We start from the raw sequence: 19044 nt of genomic DNA, 5'->3' as shown, positions 1-19044 counted from the left end.
CACACAGGTAAAGTGATACCTGTTTTGTTAGGAGTTCGCAAACTATAGCCTGTGAGTCAAAAATAACCTATGTACTTTTCGAAAGAAAAGTATTGCAATTCAGCTGACTGCTGGCAATTTGTTTATGTGTCATCTGACTGCTTCTGTGCTTTTGTTCCAGTAAGTCAGTGCCTGAAATTGTGCCCAAGACCCTCCTCATTGAAATTTAGCATGAATTTTCCCTTTCTTCCTCCTACATTCTGGGCTTTCCTTCTCCATGAGGAGATGTTATAACATGAGGGTTTGTAAGCTCAGGAACCTATGTATTTGAGTTCAAATCCTAGATCTATCACATTATAGGTGTTCAGTATTAACATTGGAATAGGACAAGGGGCCATATTAATGAAATATAATGGAGAGAATATTAATAATCAGGTTACTTTTCTCCCCCATAATCAGATTATCCTAATAAATTGTGAGGTTGACAGGAAAAAGGATTTTGTTTAGTTCTATGGAAATTTTTCATCCTTTATTTTTGTAGTTTGCTGGAGTACATCTTCTTTGAGTAGAAAAGTATAGTCTGACAGTTGAACAGAAATTTGTTTCTGCCGTGTAACTGCTCTGTTATTTTAGGAGCTACATACCCTCTCTCAGCCGAGCCTCCACTTACTTGCTGGTAAAATGGGCCTGTTGAAGGCTCTTTCCCCATTGGCTTAGCGAGGACTACATGAGGAAACTATTGTAAAATGCCTGCCATGGGGCAGATGCTCTAAAAATATTAGGTTTTTTCCCCCTGATTTTCATTCCCAGAAATGTTTTGTTATGCAAATTTTGTTTTTTGGCAGTCAGTTCCTGCAATCATAGAAAAGTTTATTTCTCCTCCTTTTATAGAGTAATTCTCAGAATGTAACCTCTCAGGGTGAATTTTTTCTTTTGGTTGGCAGAGGCTGGTTCCCAAGATGAAAGGACTGTGAATGGGAGCCGGGAAAAGGGACCTGACAGATGAGTACAGATCCATTTGCTTGACGTTTCCTTCCCTTACTTGGTTGCAGTATGAAGAAGAGTGCGGCAAGGTAACCAGTTACTGCCAGGAGACCATGCCTGGATGGGTGCACGATGTGCTGGGCCGGAACTGGGCTTGCTTCACGGGAACCAAGGTGGGAAGTACCTCTGAGAATGTGAATGTGAACACAGCACACCTTGAGAGTCTCCCGGAAAAGTGAGTTGTTACAAGGGAAAAGGACACTTAGTTTTATAGTATGTAGAAGGATGCGTCTATGTTAATTCTTGGAAAACATTATTTTGATGATATACAATTTATTTAACATAGAAACATAGGCCATATTATATAAAACCTAACTGGAAAAACATGTTGAGTAATGGAACGGAGAGAAGAAAATATTTTTTCCAAGAGTAATGGACCACTGATGGCTTTCAAGAAAATTTATATGAAGGACCATAGAATTGCAGTGCCAAAGAAAGAAAAGAGCGGTTTATCATTGCCATGTGATTGCTTAACACTTGTACATGCCAATGTTTATGTTGCAACAAATCATAGGTGATACTAATTGAACATAACTTTTAAACAAGGGCAGTGAGTAACTGAACTGACAGTTCTTAGTAGTGATGTAGCAGTGTATTAGTTTGCTGGGGCTGCCGAAACCAAGTGTCACAGACTGAGTGGCTTAAGCAACAAGAATTTCTTTTCTCACAGTTCTGGAGTCTAGAGTCCAAGATCCACCATGTCAGCCGGCTTGGTTTCTTGTGAAGCCTGTGTCCCTGGCTTGCACACAGCCACCTTCTCACTGTGTCCTTACATGTCACCCCTCGGTTTGTTTCCTGATCTCTTTTTTTCCTGAGTGCACCAGTCATATTGGGTTTGGGACCACTGATAGGACCTCATGTTCCTGTAATTTCCCTGTTAAAGGTCCTGTCTCCAAATCACTTTCCGAGGAAGTTTAGACTTGAACCTATGAATTTTGGGAAGACACAATTCAACTTACAATACGCAGTTAAAGTTTTTGCTAAGCAAGGTCCAGGTTAAGTAACCACACAAATGAGAGATTTCAGACTTTAGTTATTTGGAAGGAAAAGATACATGGGTATTATTGGTAGCAGCCTTTTCTGTTTTATTTAGTTGTGAAATCCACTAAAAGTACCCATGAATAAATTTTCCCAGGCCAGGCCACATGGGCAGTGAGTGATCCTACAGTAGAGAAGTTGGGGATGTGGTTCTGAGGTAGAGACAATGGGGACAGGAGTTTAAAGAGGACAAGTTGCACTTGTCTGGGAAAGTACTCATAAAGATCTAGACTAATTCATCCTCTCCATTTTGAATTTAGCTTTTAAATTACTTTGCTTGACTTGATCCTTGAGCAACACTTTTCTTATTAAACTGTTCACTTTTCACTCTCCCACTTGGGATGTGCTGTGTAGTAATGTGCTCTTTTCGGTATTTTAAACATTGTCCCACTTAATGAAGAAGCTACTCACTGGCATGCTCAGAACCTATTCCGCTTCACCTGTAGAAGGAGCATTTGGGACTGTGCTTTAAGGTCTTATGCTTAAGACCTTAAGGTCTTCTGCTCTATGCTTAAAGAGATCTTTAAGGTCTCTTTCAGCTCTTAATGATCTGTTACCCCATAGTAAACTACATTATTTTTAATTTCCTTGGATCTTAAACACTGAAAATAATAGTGTTTAAGACCTACCTTGTCATTAGTATAGTGCACATGTCCCTGTCTGATGTGTTGCTAGGATAAAGCAAGAAAAGCAGGACTAACTTACTGCTTCTTGAATACCTGAGAGTCAACAGTGACTCCCATCAGTGGAAAACACTTCAAAATAGACCTTTACAATTTAAAATTTACCCTCGTATCTAAAGAAACAAACAACTGTAACTTGTTTTTATTTTGTTAGTGTTGTCAGGAACCAGATACAGGAAGTTTTAAAATCTATTTAATAATCATAACTCTCTGGTTTCACACTTTGCAAGAAGGAAAGAGCTTTGATAAAAACATGTATACACATGATTATCAAAGTAGTTGCACATTTTTCTTATTATTTTCAGTGCTCCCAGGTTTCTTTAACTATGTCAAAATAATTCCTCTGTGAACATCTAAATAAAAAGGGAAAGAAAAGTTCACAACATGCCTAGGTGTTACTCAAATTAGGTGTATCTTGCTTTGCATAATTGGGAAGTCTTGGATAATGAGTCACACTTCAGTGACAGAATCTTCTTAAGTAGAAATAATTATCCGTAATCCTAGTACCTGGAACATAGGTTTGATACAAGTTTGTATTGTATGACTAATCAACTTCTCCAGTCTTTTTGCTTTGTAAGCATATTCTCTGTGTATTAGATTTATTTATATCCGTATCCATATCCATACCCAAGCATTTGAGATCAGGGAAACCAGTGCTTCTCAAATTTAATGTTATTGTGAATCACCTGGGCATATTGTTAAAATGTAGTTTCTGATTTTGGTGGTCTGGATTGGATACTTGGAATCTGCATTTCTAACGGGCTTTCAGGTGTGGCTGCTAATACTGGGTTCAAGAACCACATTTGAATAACAAGGATGTAAACCTAACGTCCATATGTAAAAAAAATTTTTTGCCTCCTATGTTATAATGTTTGCCATGCTATATGTACATTATATACTGTTTATGCTGTCATCTCCTTTTTTTTTTTATTATTATTACAAAGTTATAAAGGTGCATTGTAAAACTTGTAGCAGGTGGGGCAAGGTAGTGATTCTATGTTGCCACTCAGAGATAACAAGTTTTGGCCTTTTATTTTTTACTTTTTAAAATTTATTTATTCTGAGAGAAAGAGTGTGAGAGAGCAGGTGGGGAAGGGGCAGAGAGAGGGAAAGAGAGAATCCCAAGCAGGCTCCACTGCCAGCACAGAACCCAAAAAGTGTGAGATCATGACCTGACCCTAAATTAAGAGCCAGACACTTAACTGACTGAGTCACCCAGGCACCCCTTGGCATTTTAAAAATGTATTTATACTATAAGTATATTTTCACAAAAATTGGTTGATTCTATATAAACTTATTTGATATCCTGCCTTTTTATTTATATACAGTGCGAATACTCTTCCGTATCACTTGTTAACATTAAAAATAAAACTGACAGTTATTTTACCCTCAAAAGGTGATTTTATTTGGGAATAGCAGAGAATTGCAACTGTGACCAGCAAGCTATGGCAAAAACCGTACACAAGTGTGCAGAGCAAGGGAAGCAAGCTCTTTTATAGAGGATAGGAGGGAACTGGGAAGGTTATGATAACCAAAACAGTCATGCAGGAAACTGGGAGTTGGAAGTATAGTGGCTTCTCATTGGCTGAGCTGCGGCTCTCTCCCATTGGCTGGGCCTTGCCAGGGGAGGAGGTAAGCCTTTCTTCCTCCTGATGGGATAGTAAAGTTGTATCCACTGGCAAGATCCTTATCTTCCTGTTGGATTTGCCATTGATAAAGAGTGGTGGGGCATGAGAGCTCCCCTTGCCAAACCTCCAGACTCTATTTTAGTGAGATATCCTTTAATTTCCACGCAGTAAATAATCTCCTGTACATTTTTACTGAATAAACTCATAGTCAATGAAGTACCATTGTTAATCAATGCTTTATCTTAGAACATTTATTTAGGTTATTTATAATCTATCAGTATTATAAAAGTGTTTCATCAAACATCCTTACACATAGATCTTTGTTAACTTGAACTTTTATTTTATACGAGACATTCCAGTTCTAGACTCTTGGTATACATGTGCTTTCCCTCAGGCAAAAGTGAAGGGTACTTTTTGGACCTTCCTTATAGGTCATGTCTTCGTATATGAACAAACTCAGATTTGCTTTGGTGCCAGAAGTACAGCTCTATTTGAACAAAAGCTATTAACACAAACTGCTATAAACAACAGTTTGTTTAAAATATGACGGGTAAGGAGTAGGATATATTTCAGAAGCTTGATGACGTTAGAGTCAAATTAAGGGGATTTTTCAGATCAAAAATTGGTTACATTTATTGTTAGAGTGTCTGATGCGGTTACTAATGGCTCCCAAAAATTTTTGAACTGGATTAATAGGCTCATACTCTGAATATGATACAAGACAAAATGACTTGAGTCTAGTGAAATTTCATTAAGATTGAGTACTTCAGGAATCCTAGTAGTTTGGTTTTTGTTTTCTGAAATTGGATTTTATTTTTTCTGATAATTTCAGTTTATCTAAATTTTGTGTTCTCTTTGTGTGATGCTGGATTATCATTGACTATTATGGAAATTCAGTGTTATGGCTCTTTTTAAACTGTGGTGCATTTAACTTACTGATTTTTATACTAAAAATGTAAAATAAAGATTATTTTGAAGATTTGAATAAAGTGGTTCAGTTGCATTACCAAAAAAAAAGCAAAAAAAAAAAAAAAAAAAAAATTGCCTTCCTAAAATATTATTCCACTTTCCACTTAGGCCCAGAGTATAAGGATGCCTACTTTAATGAAGTCTAATTACATCTGTAAAGAGGATAACTGAGACTGTCTTATTTTTGTTGTTAGCTATTCTAATAGGCTCTACCAATATAACCATGACTTTGTGAAAGCAATCAATGCCATTCAGAAGTCTTGGACTGCAACCACATACATGGAATATGAGACTCTCACCCTGAGAGAGATGATTAGGAGAGGTGGTGGTCACAGCCGAAGAATCCCAAGGTAATAAAGCATATCTGTTTATCGCTAATAAAGATATTTTAATGCCACTCTCCCCTCCAACCTGCTCTCCCTGGTTTGCCCACCATGTTGTTGCTCATTCCAGTTTGTTACACTATCTTTTTTTCTGACCGTCTCTCTCTCTCTCCTTTTCACATACATCCTAGTGCTCTGAGTCCTATTTATGGCTGTTGCTTTCACAGCATCTGCCGCCGCCATCGTTCCCTGGCCATTTTCTACATGCCAGCTTAGGGTTTTGTCATTTCTCTGCTGCTTTGTGGATCAGCCTCCCACCTCCTGTCTCTCTAGTCCCATCTCTTTGGTTTCTTTTCTTCCTGGTCCCCATTCTTAGACATTCTTTAAAATACCAGCTTCATCTTCCTGTACCCAGCTATGATTGTGTTACTACCTATTATCTAATAAATAAACTTAACCTGGTTAACCCAAGCCTTTTAAATTTGTGCCTATATTCAGTATCCTGATCTGCTTTCAGAAAATAAGACACACAGTTACTAAAAACTTTGCTGTCAAGCTAACTCCATTCATGCCACTCTTTCTTTCAAATATCCCTCATCTTGCCTCAGGAACTGTCAGATTTGTCACTGGAAAAATCTCAACACTCCCTATTATCAGGTCCAGCAAAAAGAAAATTGCTCCTTATTTATCAGTGTACCTCTATCTACTTCCCTCAGCCAGGAGTGACACTTCCATGGCATATTTCTTACTTTAAGAAAATGAATTTATATTAGAAATTTGGTAGATTTTTAAAAATCTCCTCAAAGCTATAGGTGGATCTATCAGAATATATAGTCCCTAAACATTTGTTAAATGACCGAGGTTATTCCGGGGATGCCATACCTTGTTGAGAACTTGATCTCACCAAAGGGCAGAGAACTGGAAACCAATAAGGAGTCAATGGGACTCAGTAAATTGTGTAGGTAATTTTTCCTTGGTACATAAAAACATTTTCCAGTTTTCAGAGAATACAGTGATTATTTCCTTATTAATCTCTATAGAGTTTTGGTTCAGGTTTTGTTTGAACGGGCCACTAACTAAAATGCGTTTCTGATTTTTTTCATTTGCAGACTAATAATCCTAATACTCTGACATTTTTCAATTATGACTCTGGGTAGAGATTTTTTCCTATCTAACTGATAGCATTCTCTGATAATCCTGCCCCTTTCTCAAAAGACTCTCCTACAGTATTTCTCAAAGTGTATTCTAAGGAATTTCCAGCCCATGAGACTCTGGTGAGTGGAAATTAGGGAAGAGAGCATGTTGTATCAGGTTTGAGAAAGTGAAGGAACTATATTGGTGTGTGTGAGACAAGAAGTGAGAACTGTTGAGTAAAAATCCAAAGGGGCACGAGAGAAAGAGGTTTGAACATCTGAGCCTCAGACACAATTGCTTTGCCATGTGCCATGGGCCATGTTTCTCAGGAACTCTTTTGTGTTTGGCACTTCTGTCTCTCCACCCAACCACCTTTGTTTTAAAGAAGGGCTAGCTTTATGAAGCGCTGCTTCTGTGGCTATGGCTCCATAGAAGTTTAGAGATAGGAGATGGAATTGAGTGAAATGGAAAATTCTGAAGCAGACATTGTGGTCTGGCTGCCTGGTTTTCAGTAGCATTTTTGTATATAAATTAGTTCTAAGAATCCAATGACATAATAGAAACTCTCAGATCCTTAACTTGAGGTTCAGGGAGTCATTGAAACTGCTGAAAGTATAGAAAAAGTATTGGTTATGGTCATCTCCCTGAGGTCAGAGCTTTCACCAAAGTTAAAGAATCTAGACCCAAATGATTAAGAGCCCAAAATGTGTGCTGCACCTATAATGTTTGTAATTCTTCCCTGTCTCACAAATGGCTTTCACTCTTCATTTTCACATCATCGAGCTTCTATTGTCACATTCTTTTAGTTTTGTCTGTCTGTGCATTGACAGGCAAATACTCTGCCTTATAGCATGGTAGGAAGAAGGAAGTTAACATTTGGGTGCCTGCTTTGTGCCAGACAATCGCTTAAATAAAGGTATCCACATCATATTTAATCCTCTTAATGGCATGGGTGATGATGATGATGGGAGTTATCATAAGAGCTTAATCTACTAAGGATTTGCAGAGATAGGAGCTGTTCTAAGCACTTGGTAATCATTACCATATTTGAATTATATAGTAATCATTTGAGGTATGTATGATTATACCCATCTTAATAGGAGTCAGTTGTAGTTTTGTGATGTTAAATTCTTTCACAAATGTCAGACAGCTAGTAAGTGGTGAAACCATCTGTAGGAGGTCAGTATGACCTAAGATATGTGCTCAGAAATTAGATTTTGCTGCCAAACTTCAATTTCCTTTTTAAAAAAATTGTGTATTTATTTTGAGAGAGAGAGGAGAGAGAGAATGAATGAGGGAGGGGCAAAGAGAGGGAGAGGCAGAATCCCAAGCAGGCTCCACAGGATCAGTGCAGAGCCTGATGCAGGGCTCGAACTCATGAACCATGAGATCATGACCTGAGCCAAGATCAAGAGTCAGACGCCTATCGGTGCTGACAGCTCAGAGCCTGGAGCCTACTTCAGATTCTGTGTCTCCCCCTCTCTCTACCCCTCCCCTGCTCACATTCTGTGTCTCTCTGTCTCTCAATAATAAATAAGCCTTAAAAAAAAAAAAAAAGAAAAAGAAAAAAAGACGCCTGATAGAGCCACCCAGGTGCCCCCAATTCCTTTTTTAATCTTTCAAATTACTTAGTGTATTCTCAAGTATATACAGGACAATTAATATGTATTGATTGATTGAATCTTTTATCCTTACAGTGCAAAATCATGGAAACTTTATTTCCTTCCAAAAATTGTTCACACCTAATTTTTACTTACAAATCTTGAAAGAAATATCCAAGATTTGTTTCTTGATTTGTTTTTTTCTCCTGCCCTAAAATTTTCATGGTGCATAGCTTTTTTATGTACCTTGGTCATTCCATTGACATTATCTAAGTTGTATGTTTTATAACTTACAACTTCTTTGTGTTATTGTAATTGCTCTGTGTTTCATATCTTTTTTTAATGTTTATTTATTTATTTTGAGAGAGAGTGTGAGTGGAGGAGGGACAGAGAGAGAGAGACAGAGAATCTGAAGCAGGTTCTAGATTATGAACTGTCAACACAGAGCCCGACGTGAGGCTCGAACTCAGAAGCCATGAATGAGATCATGACCTGAGCCGAAGTCAAATGCTCAACCAGCTGAGCCACCCAGGCGCCCCATATGTTTCATGTCTCTTAATGCAGTCTTTCATATGGTCACAGATCACATCAAGTTCATCTCCTTGTCACGTAGAGTTTCCAGTAATGTCCTGGCTTAGTTAATATTTTAGTGAAAAATTGATACTTCTTTATGGAATATGCTATCTTTACAGTTTCAGAAGGTTATGATTGCTATTAACGAGTGGTTTTTGTTTTTCCTCTTCCTCTGTTTCATTTCCATTGTGTCCTAGCATTGACTCACATCATCTCTAAAAGAAGTGAGAGAGGGAATTGATTGGGAATAGTTGCAGAAGACATGAAGAAGCCCAGAAATAATCTTTGCCAGTAACTAAATTGGAACCTGGTAAACCGGATGAGCACTGAAAAGTTAGAACAGTGTGATATGGCAATGCCAAGTTGAATGAGAAATTCACATAGTGTATAATCAGAAAGATACATGTTATCACGGTGTAATAGTAGTGCCCTAACTAAAGAGTTGCTGGAGCATAGAAGTGAGTTTTTGTTGGCGGCTGGTGGGTAGACGCTGCTGTGTGAGTGGTCTTTAAAGTAGGAGTTAGGGAAGAACTTCTAAAGGGATTTCTTCTAAGCAGCAGGCAGCAGGCGTTTGGGGTAAAAGGAGCAGCAGGAAGACCTGGAACACTGAAGTCCTTTCACAGACTGGAAAATTCCCAAGAAATCTAGTGTGTCTAGAGCTGGAATGCTATTTGTTTTAAGTTGCTAACATGGAGAAGCTTGTAGAACAGTTTTCTCATTTCCGGACAATGTGTCTGTCCCTCATCCATCATCCCAGGCAAGTCCTCTCTTTGTGTCTTGCTTTCCAACCATATCCTATAAGGCACAGTTCTGTAATGATGAAGCATTTTCATCTTGTTTATGGAGCCAGTCGTCTACTTGATCTCTAATCTCTGTGCTACTTGACTTCTTTTGTAACCACCTCACCATCACCACTAACCATCTCCTGAGTCAAACCTCTGTAGTTCCTGTATTTTCTCTGTATCCTTTGTAGGCCATCTTCAACTTCCCATGTGTCTACTTTCTTAGTCACAATCTGTTTAAGAAAATGCAGCTATTGAAATATACTAAAAATAGCATCTCAGTGATGTACATAACCAGGGTCCTTTCATAGAAGAAAATTGCTAACCCTGAAAAAGAAACCAATTGTAAAAGCCATTTGTAAAGCCATTTATAGAACTTAGTTGTGTAGTTGAAACAGGCCTAGTGGACACATTGTTGTATAATTGAAATATTGATAGGACAAGTGCTCCTTGGGCCTGAATGTAGATTCTAGGCAGCCGTGTAGTTGAAATCATGGAATTAAGGGTTAGGAAATCATCCTCAAAGGAATGAATATATGTTGATGTCAAATGTATTATTTCTGTCCTAGACCCAAACCTGCACCACTGACTGCTGAAATACATGAAAAGCTTTTACATTTGCCAGCATCTTGGGACTGGAGAAATGTTCATGGTACCAATTTTGTTACTCCTGTTAGAAACCAAGGTAAAAAAAAAAAAAGTCTGATTTTTCATTTATTCATTCTGAAATACTGAACACTTACTATATACCAGGCTCTCGGGTTGATTCTGGGGATACAGGGATGAAACAGGCACGATCCACTTTAGTAAAGAAATGGAAAGTATATAGCCAATGGCCACTCCTTCCTTTTTTATCCACGACAGATCAGAGATAATAGATAATCTCCAGCTGAGCCCAGCATTTCTTTTTTTTTTTTTTTCAACGTTTATTTATTTTTGGGACAGAGAGACAGAGCATGAACGGGGGAGGGGCAGAGAGAGAGAGAGACACAGAATCAGAAACAGGCTCCAGGCTCTGAGCCGTCAGCCCAGAGCCTGACGCGAGCCTGACGCGGGGCTCGAACTCACGGACCGCAAGATCGTGACCTGGCTGAAGTCAGACACTTAACCGACTGCGCCACCCAGGCGCCCCTGAGCCCAGCATTTCTATAGTAGCCTTCTCCAAGTACTTCTAGGTAGCTAATGAGATTAATCAGTAACCGGTAAGACAAGCTCATCTGCTCTCCCCAGTAGGAGAGACTCATGCAGAGAAACAAAGAACTGCACAGAATTGAAATTGGTCTTCCTTCTGTAAATGCTTTGGTGGAATCTGCCTTGGCCATTTGCCCCTACACATTCCACCCTCTGCTCCCCACCATTTAGTTTTTAGTTACTGTATGAGCCCAGAAAAATAGATCCTTAATTTTTTTTTTCTGTTACAGTAGATTTTTTGAGCTGTGTAAGGACCTTTTTAATTCATTTTCTGTCAACAGGACATATGATGGTAAGTATTAACCAAGCTTCCTGAATGGTGACCTTGTGGAGCCCAGCTTTACCAAAAGTATCATCATAATTGCATTTTATCCATTATTTTCAGAAATTTGATACAATATGAGTAGATTGAATAACTCTTCCTCCAATAGTGCTTGATAGCAAATTATCTTGTTATCCTAAATTTTAGCCAACAGTGACTTGGAGAATCATTCATACCATACTCAGGTTTATTGCTTCTAAGCTCATTTTGAAGATAATTACAGTACACACGACTGATTTGTTACTGTAAAATAGGTGTAGTATTTGCTGTCTGGAAACATTCTGATTAGTGTCTTCTGAGAGGATTATAAGTTAATAACAACCCAAAATAAATTGTTCTTCCCCTTTCCTAGAAATTCCATGATAATCAGCCTGACTTCTCAGCATTCACCACCAGCCCTTTAATTCCATCCTCACTGAATCCTGGCAAAGTCTTCTGAGTGTACAGAGCTTTGAGCAGGTCTTAGAGCAGCCAGCCAGCAAGGTTCCTGTACTCCAAATGACATCAGAGGTCTCATCTCTTTGTCTTTCCTTTCACAAGTTGTTCTGGGACTCTTCAGCTCTAGAGAAAGAGATCCTGAAAATTGTCCCCTACTTTTGCTTTCCTGGGGAGGGCTTCTTTGGAAAGGAGGGATGGGGGATGAGAGAACTTTGCAAGTAATCGAGAAATGAATGGAGAGTGAAATTAAAGGGCTGATGTCCAGAGAGGCTTAAAATTTACTCTGTCATCAAAGAGATGCTCTATATTTATCTGAGAGGATTATGTAAATACTGCACGTCAAGTGTTGATTATTGAGGGCCTGGCACATGGTTGTTCTTGCCGTATTATAGGGTGTTTATAGAGCATCAAATGTGTTACAATTTTTTTTTAACGGCTGAGGATATAAAGACTAATTGATATAGCTCTTGTCCTAGGGATTTGCAGTTTAGCAAGACCTGCAAGCCAAAAACATTAAAATATAATATGGTAACTGCTTTTGTAGTGTTTGTAAAATTTGCTGGGGGCATAGGAGAAGGTCAAAAGAAAAGTTTAGGGCTCCTGGGTGGCCCAGTTGGTTAAGCATCCGACTTTGGCTTAGCTCATGATCTCATGGTTCATGAGTTCGAGCCCCATGTCTGGCTCAGTGCTGACAGTTCAGAGCCCGGAGCCTGTCTTCGCCTGTCTTTGGATTCTTTGTCTCCCTCTGCCCTTCCCCTGCTAGTGCTGTCTGTCTGTCTGTCTGTCTGTCTCTCTCTCTCTCTCTCTCTCTCTCTCTCACTCAAAAATAAGCCATAAAAATTTTTAAAATTAAAAAACAAAAGAAAAAAAAAAAGTTCCATTCACTTCCAGAAAGACACAATTGACTGGTGATGAGACAGTAATGCAAGGGAAGGAAATTAGAGTTTTTAAAGCCGAATTCTTTGACACTGGTTTTCTCATAGCTTGGTAAAAACCATTGTCTCCCATGTTCTATATTCTATGAGTGCTATAAATATGATTTGTACAGACACGGGCAATTTTTAAAGGTTCCTCTTTTGACTTCCTTTTTGGTTGTCTTTACTTTGGGTTGGGGAAAAAATTAATTATTTTTTCTTCTGGGAAACTGGGCTACTTGGAAAATTCCACTAACATTAGGAACACCAGTGTTCTAGGTGACCCAGAATTCAAAATTACCCAAGTTAAGGTAATTCACAACTTTGCTGTATTCAGAAAGCAAATCAAGGTGAGTGACAAAAGGAATATTGCGAGGAAAATGAGGTTTTATCTTGACACTTGAAGGCTGCTTTAAGCACCAGCTGTGTGGCTAGATTTATGTCTAAGTGTGAGAGGGAAGAGAAACTAGGAAATTGGAAGACTTGGACTTTCTTTGTTCTTCCCTCTTATGTGCTCTCTTTATTATTGCACCTTCAAAAGGGAAAGGGGGTGTCTCTCAGGTCACATTAGTTAGGGAATGCAGTGTTTTTCTAATGTCCAAAACCTAGTTCATTTAAGTCTTGTTCTAAATACCATCTGTACACAGGGCCTGAAATTGTTCCACGCTATTCATTTTACATACAAGATAAAAAGGAAGTGCCAGAAAGGTCCAGTGACTTGCCCAGAGTCACACAGCTGAGTCATGGAGTAGGGATGGGGAAGACTCCTGATTCCTTACTAGTTGAGTGTGTCCTCCACTGTGGGAAGGGGCAGCCGAACATAGTTAAACCATATGGAAATCACATTAGCTCTTTGAATTGGTGGAAATTTGATTACTGCAAAGCTCTGTCTGGGTCAGACCCCCTTAATTCTTTGTTGCCCTGTAGTCTTAAGGAATAATGGTTCTTTTAAAATCTACATTTTAGTCTTAACTTTTTAAAAGGCATTAATTTCCTTGGCAGCTGACACATTATTCTGGGAGTGTCAATGGCTTGAAGAAGGTTGTGTCCTTACCTCATTGCTGCAGTTTCTCTCTCTTAACAGCACGTTCTGAGCCTTTGAATGTACATGTGGCCTATCGCTCCCACAGTGCTAGGTGGTCAGATGAAGGTTCAATGGTTAGTACCAAGAGTCATTGTTTCTGTGGATACCCATGGCCCAAGAATGCTGGATGATCAAAATGGGGCCATTTCCCTATTCTTGGGATGTTATTTATTACAAGTGTACCTTGAAAAGAACACTGGCTTTATCTATTTACTGTTGCTGATCTAGTTCTCTGACACTCTATCATTTGAAAGAGGGGTCCCAAGGATAGCATTATTTAGATGGTTTCAAAAACAAAATGTTCGAGTTAATTTTGGCCTATTTAGTAACTTGATGACAGGAAAGAAAATTTGAAAATTCTTTCAAGTAGATGCAGACATATGAACTGAAAAGAACACAACCTGCCTTAGGAGACGCTTAGATACTAGCACCTGCCATCTATTCATTTTGTGACTTTGAACAGATCATTGCTTCTTTCTGAGTTTCAACATATCCATTATCAAGTGGGTACTACACCAGGTGAATTCAAGATCCTCTTCCAAGTGTTTGTCCTAATCTTCATCATTTAGGAGATCTCTTAGCAGTAAAAGCAGTATATGGTATGGATAAATCTGAGATGTTTATAGGGAGAAGTTTGGGAAACATCTGAAATGGTAGCAGTTAAAGGGTAGTAGAGTTCTAATGGACTCTAGTCAAGGACATGTGGTATTGTTTAACTACTGGAGAGGACTCACAGTAGAGTCTAGGTTTCTGCCTCCCTTATAGCTTAGAAACAAGTAAAGGTTGACTACTACCAATGAAGTCACTTTTTTTCCCCTGGATGTAAATCTATATCCACTTGTTAGTAACTGGAATGTTATTTCTACGAACACGCATTGAGTTTCTTGATTGCATCAGGCAGCTAGATGAAGAAGGCACATTTCTTATGTACACTCATGGAAATTCACAGTTCAGTTTGAGGAAAACGGTATAAGTAATTCAGCTGGAGTGTAGGATGTTAGGGGCTGAGCGTAGAGTATCCTGGCTTTCATTTGTACTCAGGGACAATTGTGAATGAACATCACCTGGTGAAAGGGAAGAACAGTGTCCCGATAGATAGTAATCTAATACATAATGTTGTTTTGGATACTTTTCTCTCTAAGGAAGGCAGTTACTAAATTTTACTAATTTCAGGTTTATTAAAGAGAAGGCAACATACTCTTAATGTGAAATGGATTTTTTTAATGTAATATTGTCTATTCATTAATCTTATTTTAGTGCATAAGGGAGTGCTCACCATTCAAATAATTTGGTAAATAATATATTAGCACGTTGAATAATATCAATTGTGTGTAACTACATTTATACCAATATTTTTGATTTGTTGCAAGCCTAACTCTATGTAGAATTTGTGTCAGTGGCAGAGGTGAAAGAGGCTGTATAATAGAGATACTAAAACTATGTTCATTTTTTTCTAGAATGTAACAAGTTGAAATCCCATTTTTGTCACATGTGCCATATTTTCTTAAATGTATTTATGTGTTTACTCACACCTGTTAAAGAAATGTAGAAAAATGATGTTGTTCATATAAATTACCTCATAATAAGACATTTTTTTCTCTTGAAAGAGCAACTATATCCCTAGCATTTGCTTCTTAATAAATTAATTTTGTCTTCACCAGGACATCCGGGTATTAAATAAAGCAGTTCTCTTTTCCCTTCTCCCTTACCTCTATCCAGCTACTTTTCGTGTTCCTCTTTCCTCTGGGTGACACTTCTCAGGGGACCATGACTGTATTGCTCTTACCCTTTTCCCCTTAGAACCAGTCTGTTTTCAATTTCATTACCTCCATATTCCTTATACCTTTACTTCCTCATTGGCCACCTTAAATACCATATCTGTCATTATAATTACTCTCTTACCTTTCTTGGACTTTGTTGTATTTTGTCTCCTCGACCCTGGTTAAATTGAACTTTCTATAATACACCCATACCTGAGCCATTCTTAGTGTTAATTCCACCCAACAAGTAGCTTTAGAAAATGCTGCTCTGGAGATATTTAAAAGCTCAGCTCACATGTGTCCCTTCATAGTTTTTCTCAACTGAATGGCTCAGAATGCTACAGACATACATTATTTCTTGATTACCAGGAAGAGTACCAAATTCTTTTCAGAGATTAGAGGAGTTTTTTGGTTTCGTTTTGCTTTGTTTTGCCTCCTAAAATATTCTCACGGAAAGCCCCATAGAGTAACCTTGGCCTTTTGAAAGCTGACATCCTAACGTTTGTCTATAAGGTTAATAGTGTTTGTCTATTGAATCTTCTATATTGGGCTGATTCTTATCACAACAGCAGCACACAATATAAATATGTTAATTGTATCTCTCCACTCACATATTTCTGTGTTTCTTTGTAAGTGCTTCAAAGTTCTCTTGGGTTATATATCTTGCTTTTCCATCACCAGCATCTTGTGGCAGCTGCTACTCATTTGCTTCCATGGGTATGCTAGAAGCAAGAATTCGTATATTAACCAACAATACTCAGACCCCAATCTTGAGCCCTCAGGAGGTTGTCTCTTGCAGCCAGTATGCTCAAGGTAAGTGATGTATTTCAAGCCCTTTTTACCTGGGTGTGGTAGGCCATTGTTGGCAAAGGTAAAAGGATAGTGTAGTAGAGAGCACACTGTCTGTAGTCAGAGCACCTAGGTGCAAGTTCTGGCCCTATCACTTATTCATGAGTGATTCTCATGGAATTCACTGCACCATTCAGCAAAATGTCACTAGTTACTATGTACTGAATGCGCACTAGCTCTTAGGAGCCTATTATGGACATTATCTAACAATGCTTGAAACCTTGAGAAGTAGATATCCCTGTTTATAAACAGGACAGACACAAAGTTGTTCTGTAATATTTTGAAGGCCACACCGCTTCTAAACAGTAAAGTTTCAGTTCCAGCTAAAGTCTCACCCCAAAATGTAATTAAAACCATACTAACACTGGTTTCTCTCTAGGAGGAAACTAAAATTCTGAAAGTGGGCTTTCAGAACAGGGCATGGGTAAGCTATGTAGAAAGCCCAGCTGCAACTGATTGACAGTGAAACATTCTCAGGTTAAAGTTTTCTGTCAACACCAGATTGGGCCAGTAGAGAGTGAAACTGCCAGGAATGATTATTTGTCATTGAGCCTCTTGTTCTTTTTGAAATACTTATTAAACCCCAACATTGTAACTTCTAAGCCCTGGGAACTGTAAGTATCAAGACAGTCCTTTATCCTCATGAACCTTACACTTAAGTGAGGAAGGTAGAAATTAAGTAATGAAAAGAACGGTGAAGAAAAAATACACGTTAATGGATGTTTATAATAAGGTAAGGACTGGAGGCAGGTGATGGGGACCTGATTTAGACTTTTTTTGCAGTAGGTAGTCAGAGAAGACTTCCTTCAGGAAGAGCCACATTGTGGTGTCTGGCTATTTAACAATGATGGTAATAATAGCCAACTTTTATTGCTTTTACATGTAGTAACCAGTGCTACGAGGAAGGTACTATTCCTATCCATATTTTACAGATAAGTAAACAGAGATATGGAGAAGTTAAATTCTTCACAGTTTTGGATCTGAACTTCACTACATAGTCAGGCTTCAGAGCCTCCCCACTCAACCACTGTGCTATTATAGCTACCTTCCATGTCAGGTGCCAAATAAATGTCTGTTAATTATATGGGGATGAGAGGGTAGTTAGCTTATGTGGCTAATGGATGAATGAAGTAGCATTTAAACTAAGAACAACTCTTGGGGGTAACAAAAAATTAATGGAGTAGAAAAGGAAAAATAGGAAATGGGACACTTTCTCCTCTGCCTCTTTCTAATGTGTGTTATTCATCCTCAGGCTGTGATGGTGGCTTCCCCTACCTCATTGCAGGAAAATACGCTCAAGATTTTGGGCTGGTGGAAGAGGCATGCTTCCCCTACACAGGCACAGACTCTCCATGCAAACCGAAGGAGGACTGCGTCCGTTACTACTCCTCCGAGTACCACTATGTGGGAGGTTTCTATGGAGGCTGCAACGAAGCCCTGATGAAGCTTGAACTGGTCCACCATGGGCCCATGGCAGTTGCTTTTGAAGTCTACAATGACTTCCTCCACTACCGCAAGGGGATCTACTACCACACTGGTCTGAGAGACCCTTTCAACCCCTTTGAGCTGACTAATCATGCCGTCTTGCTGGTGGGCTATGGCACTGACCCAGTGTCTGGGATGGATTATTGGATTGTTAAAAACAGCTGGGGCATTGGCTGGGGCGAAGATGGTTACTTCCGGATCCGCAGAGGAACCGATGAGTGTGCAATTGAAAGCATAGCAGTGGCAGCCACACCAATTCCTAAATTGTAGGGTATGCCTCCCAGCAATTCCTACTGACTTCCATCGGTCATGAGAGGGGATTGGTGTATCACAGATGGAGACGTTTATAGCAGTAATTGCAGAAGATTACAAATCAATTCCTATGAAGATTTTTGCCTTTAGAATGAAAACTGCCTTTGATTTGAACATACCTTCCCATTGACTTCTGGCCTACTTTACTATGCAGGAACAAAATTCAGGATTTTGTTAATCATTTGTAATTCAAACATGCTATATTTTTAAAACTCTTTGTGAGAACACAGATTTATTTTTCAATTGTAAAAATCAAGAAAATATGGAAATTATTAAATTTTTTTTTAAGTTTTTAATCAGTGTTTAGGTGACATATATGTGTGCTTAGCAGTTTTCATCATTGGCCCCTTCAGTTAGACTCATGTTATTACTTATGTAAGTACTTAAAAAATAAGAATTTGAGTGTATTTCAACTAAAAAAAAACTAAGAACCCTTATGATAAGGGCAAATAATGACTAACCCTAAAATTATTCCCTGGATGTTTGATGAACCAGAGGCCATAGAGAAAAGAAATAAGGTATTTTGTTTTGTTTTTTTAATGTTTATTTTTGATAGGGAAAGAGAAGTTGGGGGACAGAGGATCCAAAGCAGGCTCCACACTGTCAGCACAGACCCCGATGCCCTCAAACTCACAAACTGAGATCGTGACCTGAGCTGAAGTCAGACACTTAACCGACTGAGCCACCCAGGTGCCTTTCTGTTTCTATATGACAGGGATCACTACCTCATCCACAGTGGCAGAATTTATTAAAAATGGTGACTGCATGGAATACCATGATTCTTCAAGCCATGGAATTAAACTCTTAAGCTGTACAAAAAACAAGTTTCATAATCTAAAACTTGTTTACATTCGTGCTAATAGAACATACAATCAAAGTCTGGTGACAAATTGAGCTCGCAGAGGATGGGAACTCTGGCTAACCTCCCCAAAGAC

The 19044-nt window shown here is 38.7% G+C and overlaps 1 protein-coding gene across 1 annotated transcript in view; it reads left to right on the top strand.

Annotated features, from left to right (window-relative positions):
- The window catches only part of CTSC (cathepsin C), a 37916-nt gene extending 19511 nt beyond the window's left edge, over window positions 1-18405 (top strand). Inside the window, exons 3-7 of the mRNA XM_025928052.2 lie at window positions 1032-1198; window positions 5536-5691; window positions 10324-10439; window positions 16145-16276; window positions 17565-18405. Of these exons, the coding sequence (XP_025783837.1) occupies window positions 1032-1198; window positions 5536-5691; window positions 10324-10439; window positions 16145-16276; window positions 17565-18067 (1074 nt within the window). The 3' untranslated portion in view covers window positions 18068-18405. The remainder of the gene's footprint in view (window positions 1-1031; window positions 1199-5535; window positions 5692-10323; window positions 10440-16144; window positions 16277-17564) is intronic.
- The last annotated feature ends 639 nt before the right edge of the window (window positions 18406-19044 follow it).

The sequence above is a fragment of the Puma concolor genome, chromosome D1, assembly GCF_028749965.1.
Source record: "Puma concolor isolate L17-30 chromosome D1, mPumCon1.1.hap2, whole genome shotgun sequence".
NCBI classification, from domain to species: domain Eukaryota; kingdom Metazoa; phylum Chordata; class Mammalia; order Carnivora; family Felidae; genus Puma; species Puma concolor.
The sequence above is the reverse complement of the archived record's forward strand: the minus strand, read 5'-3'. Positions and strand labels throughout refer to the sequence as shown.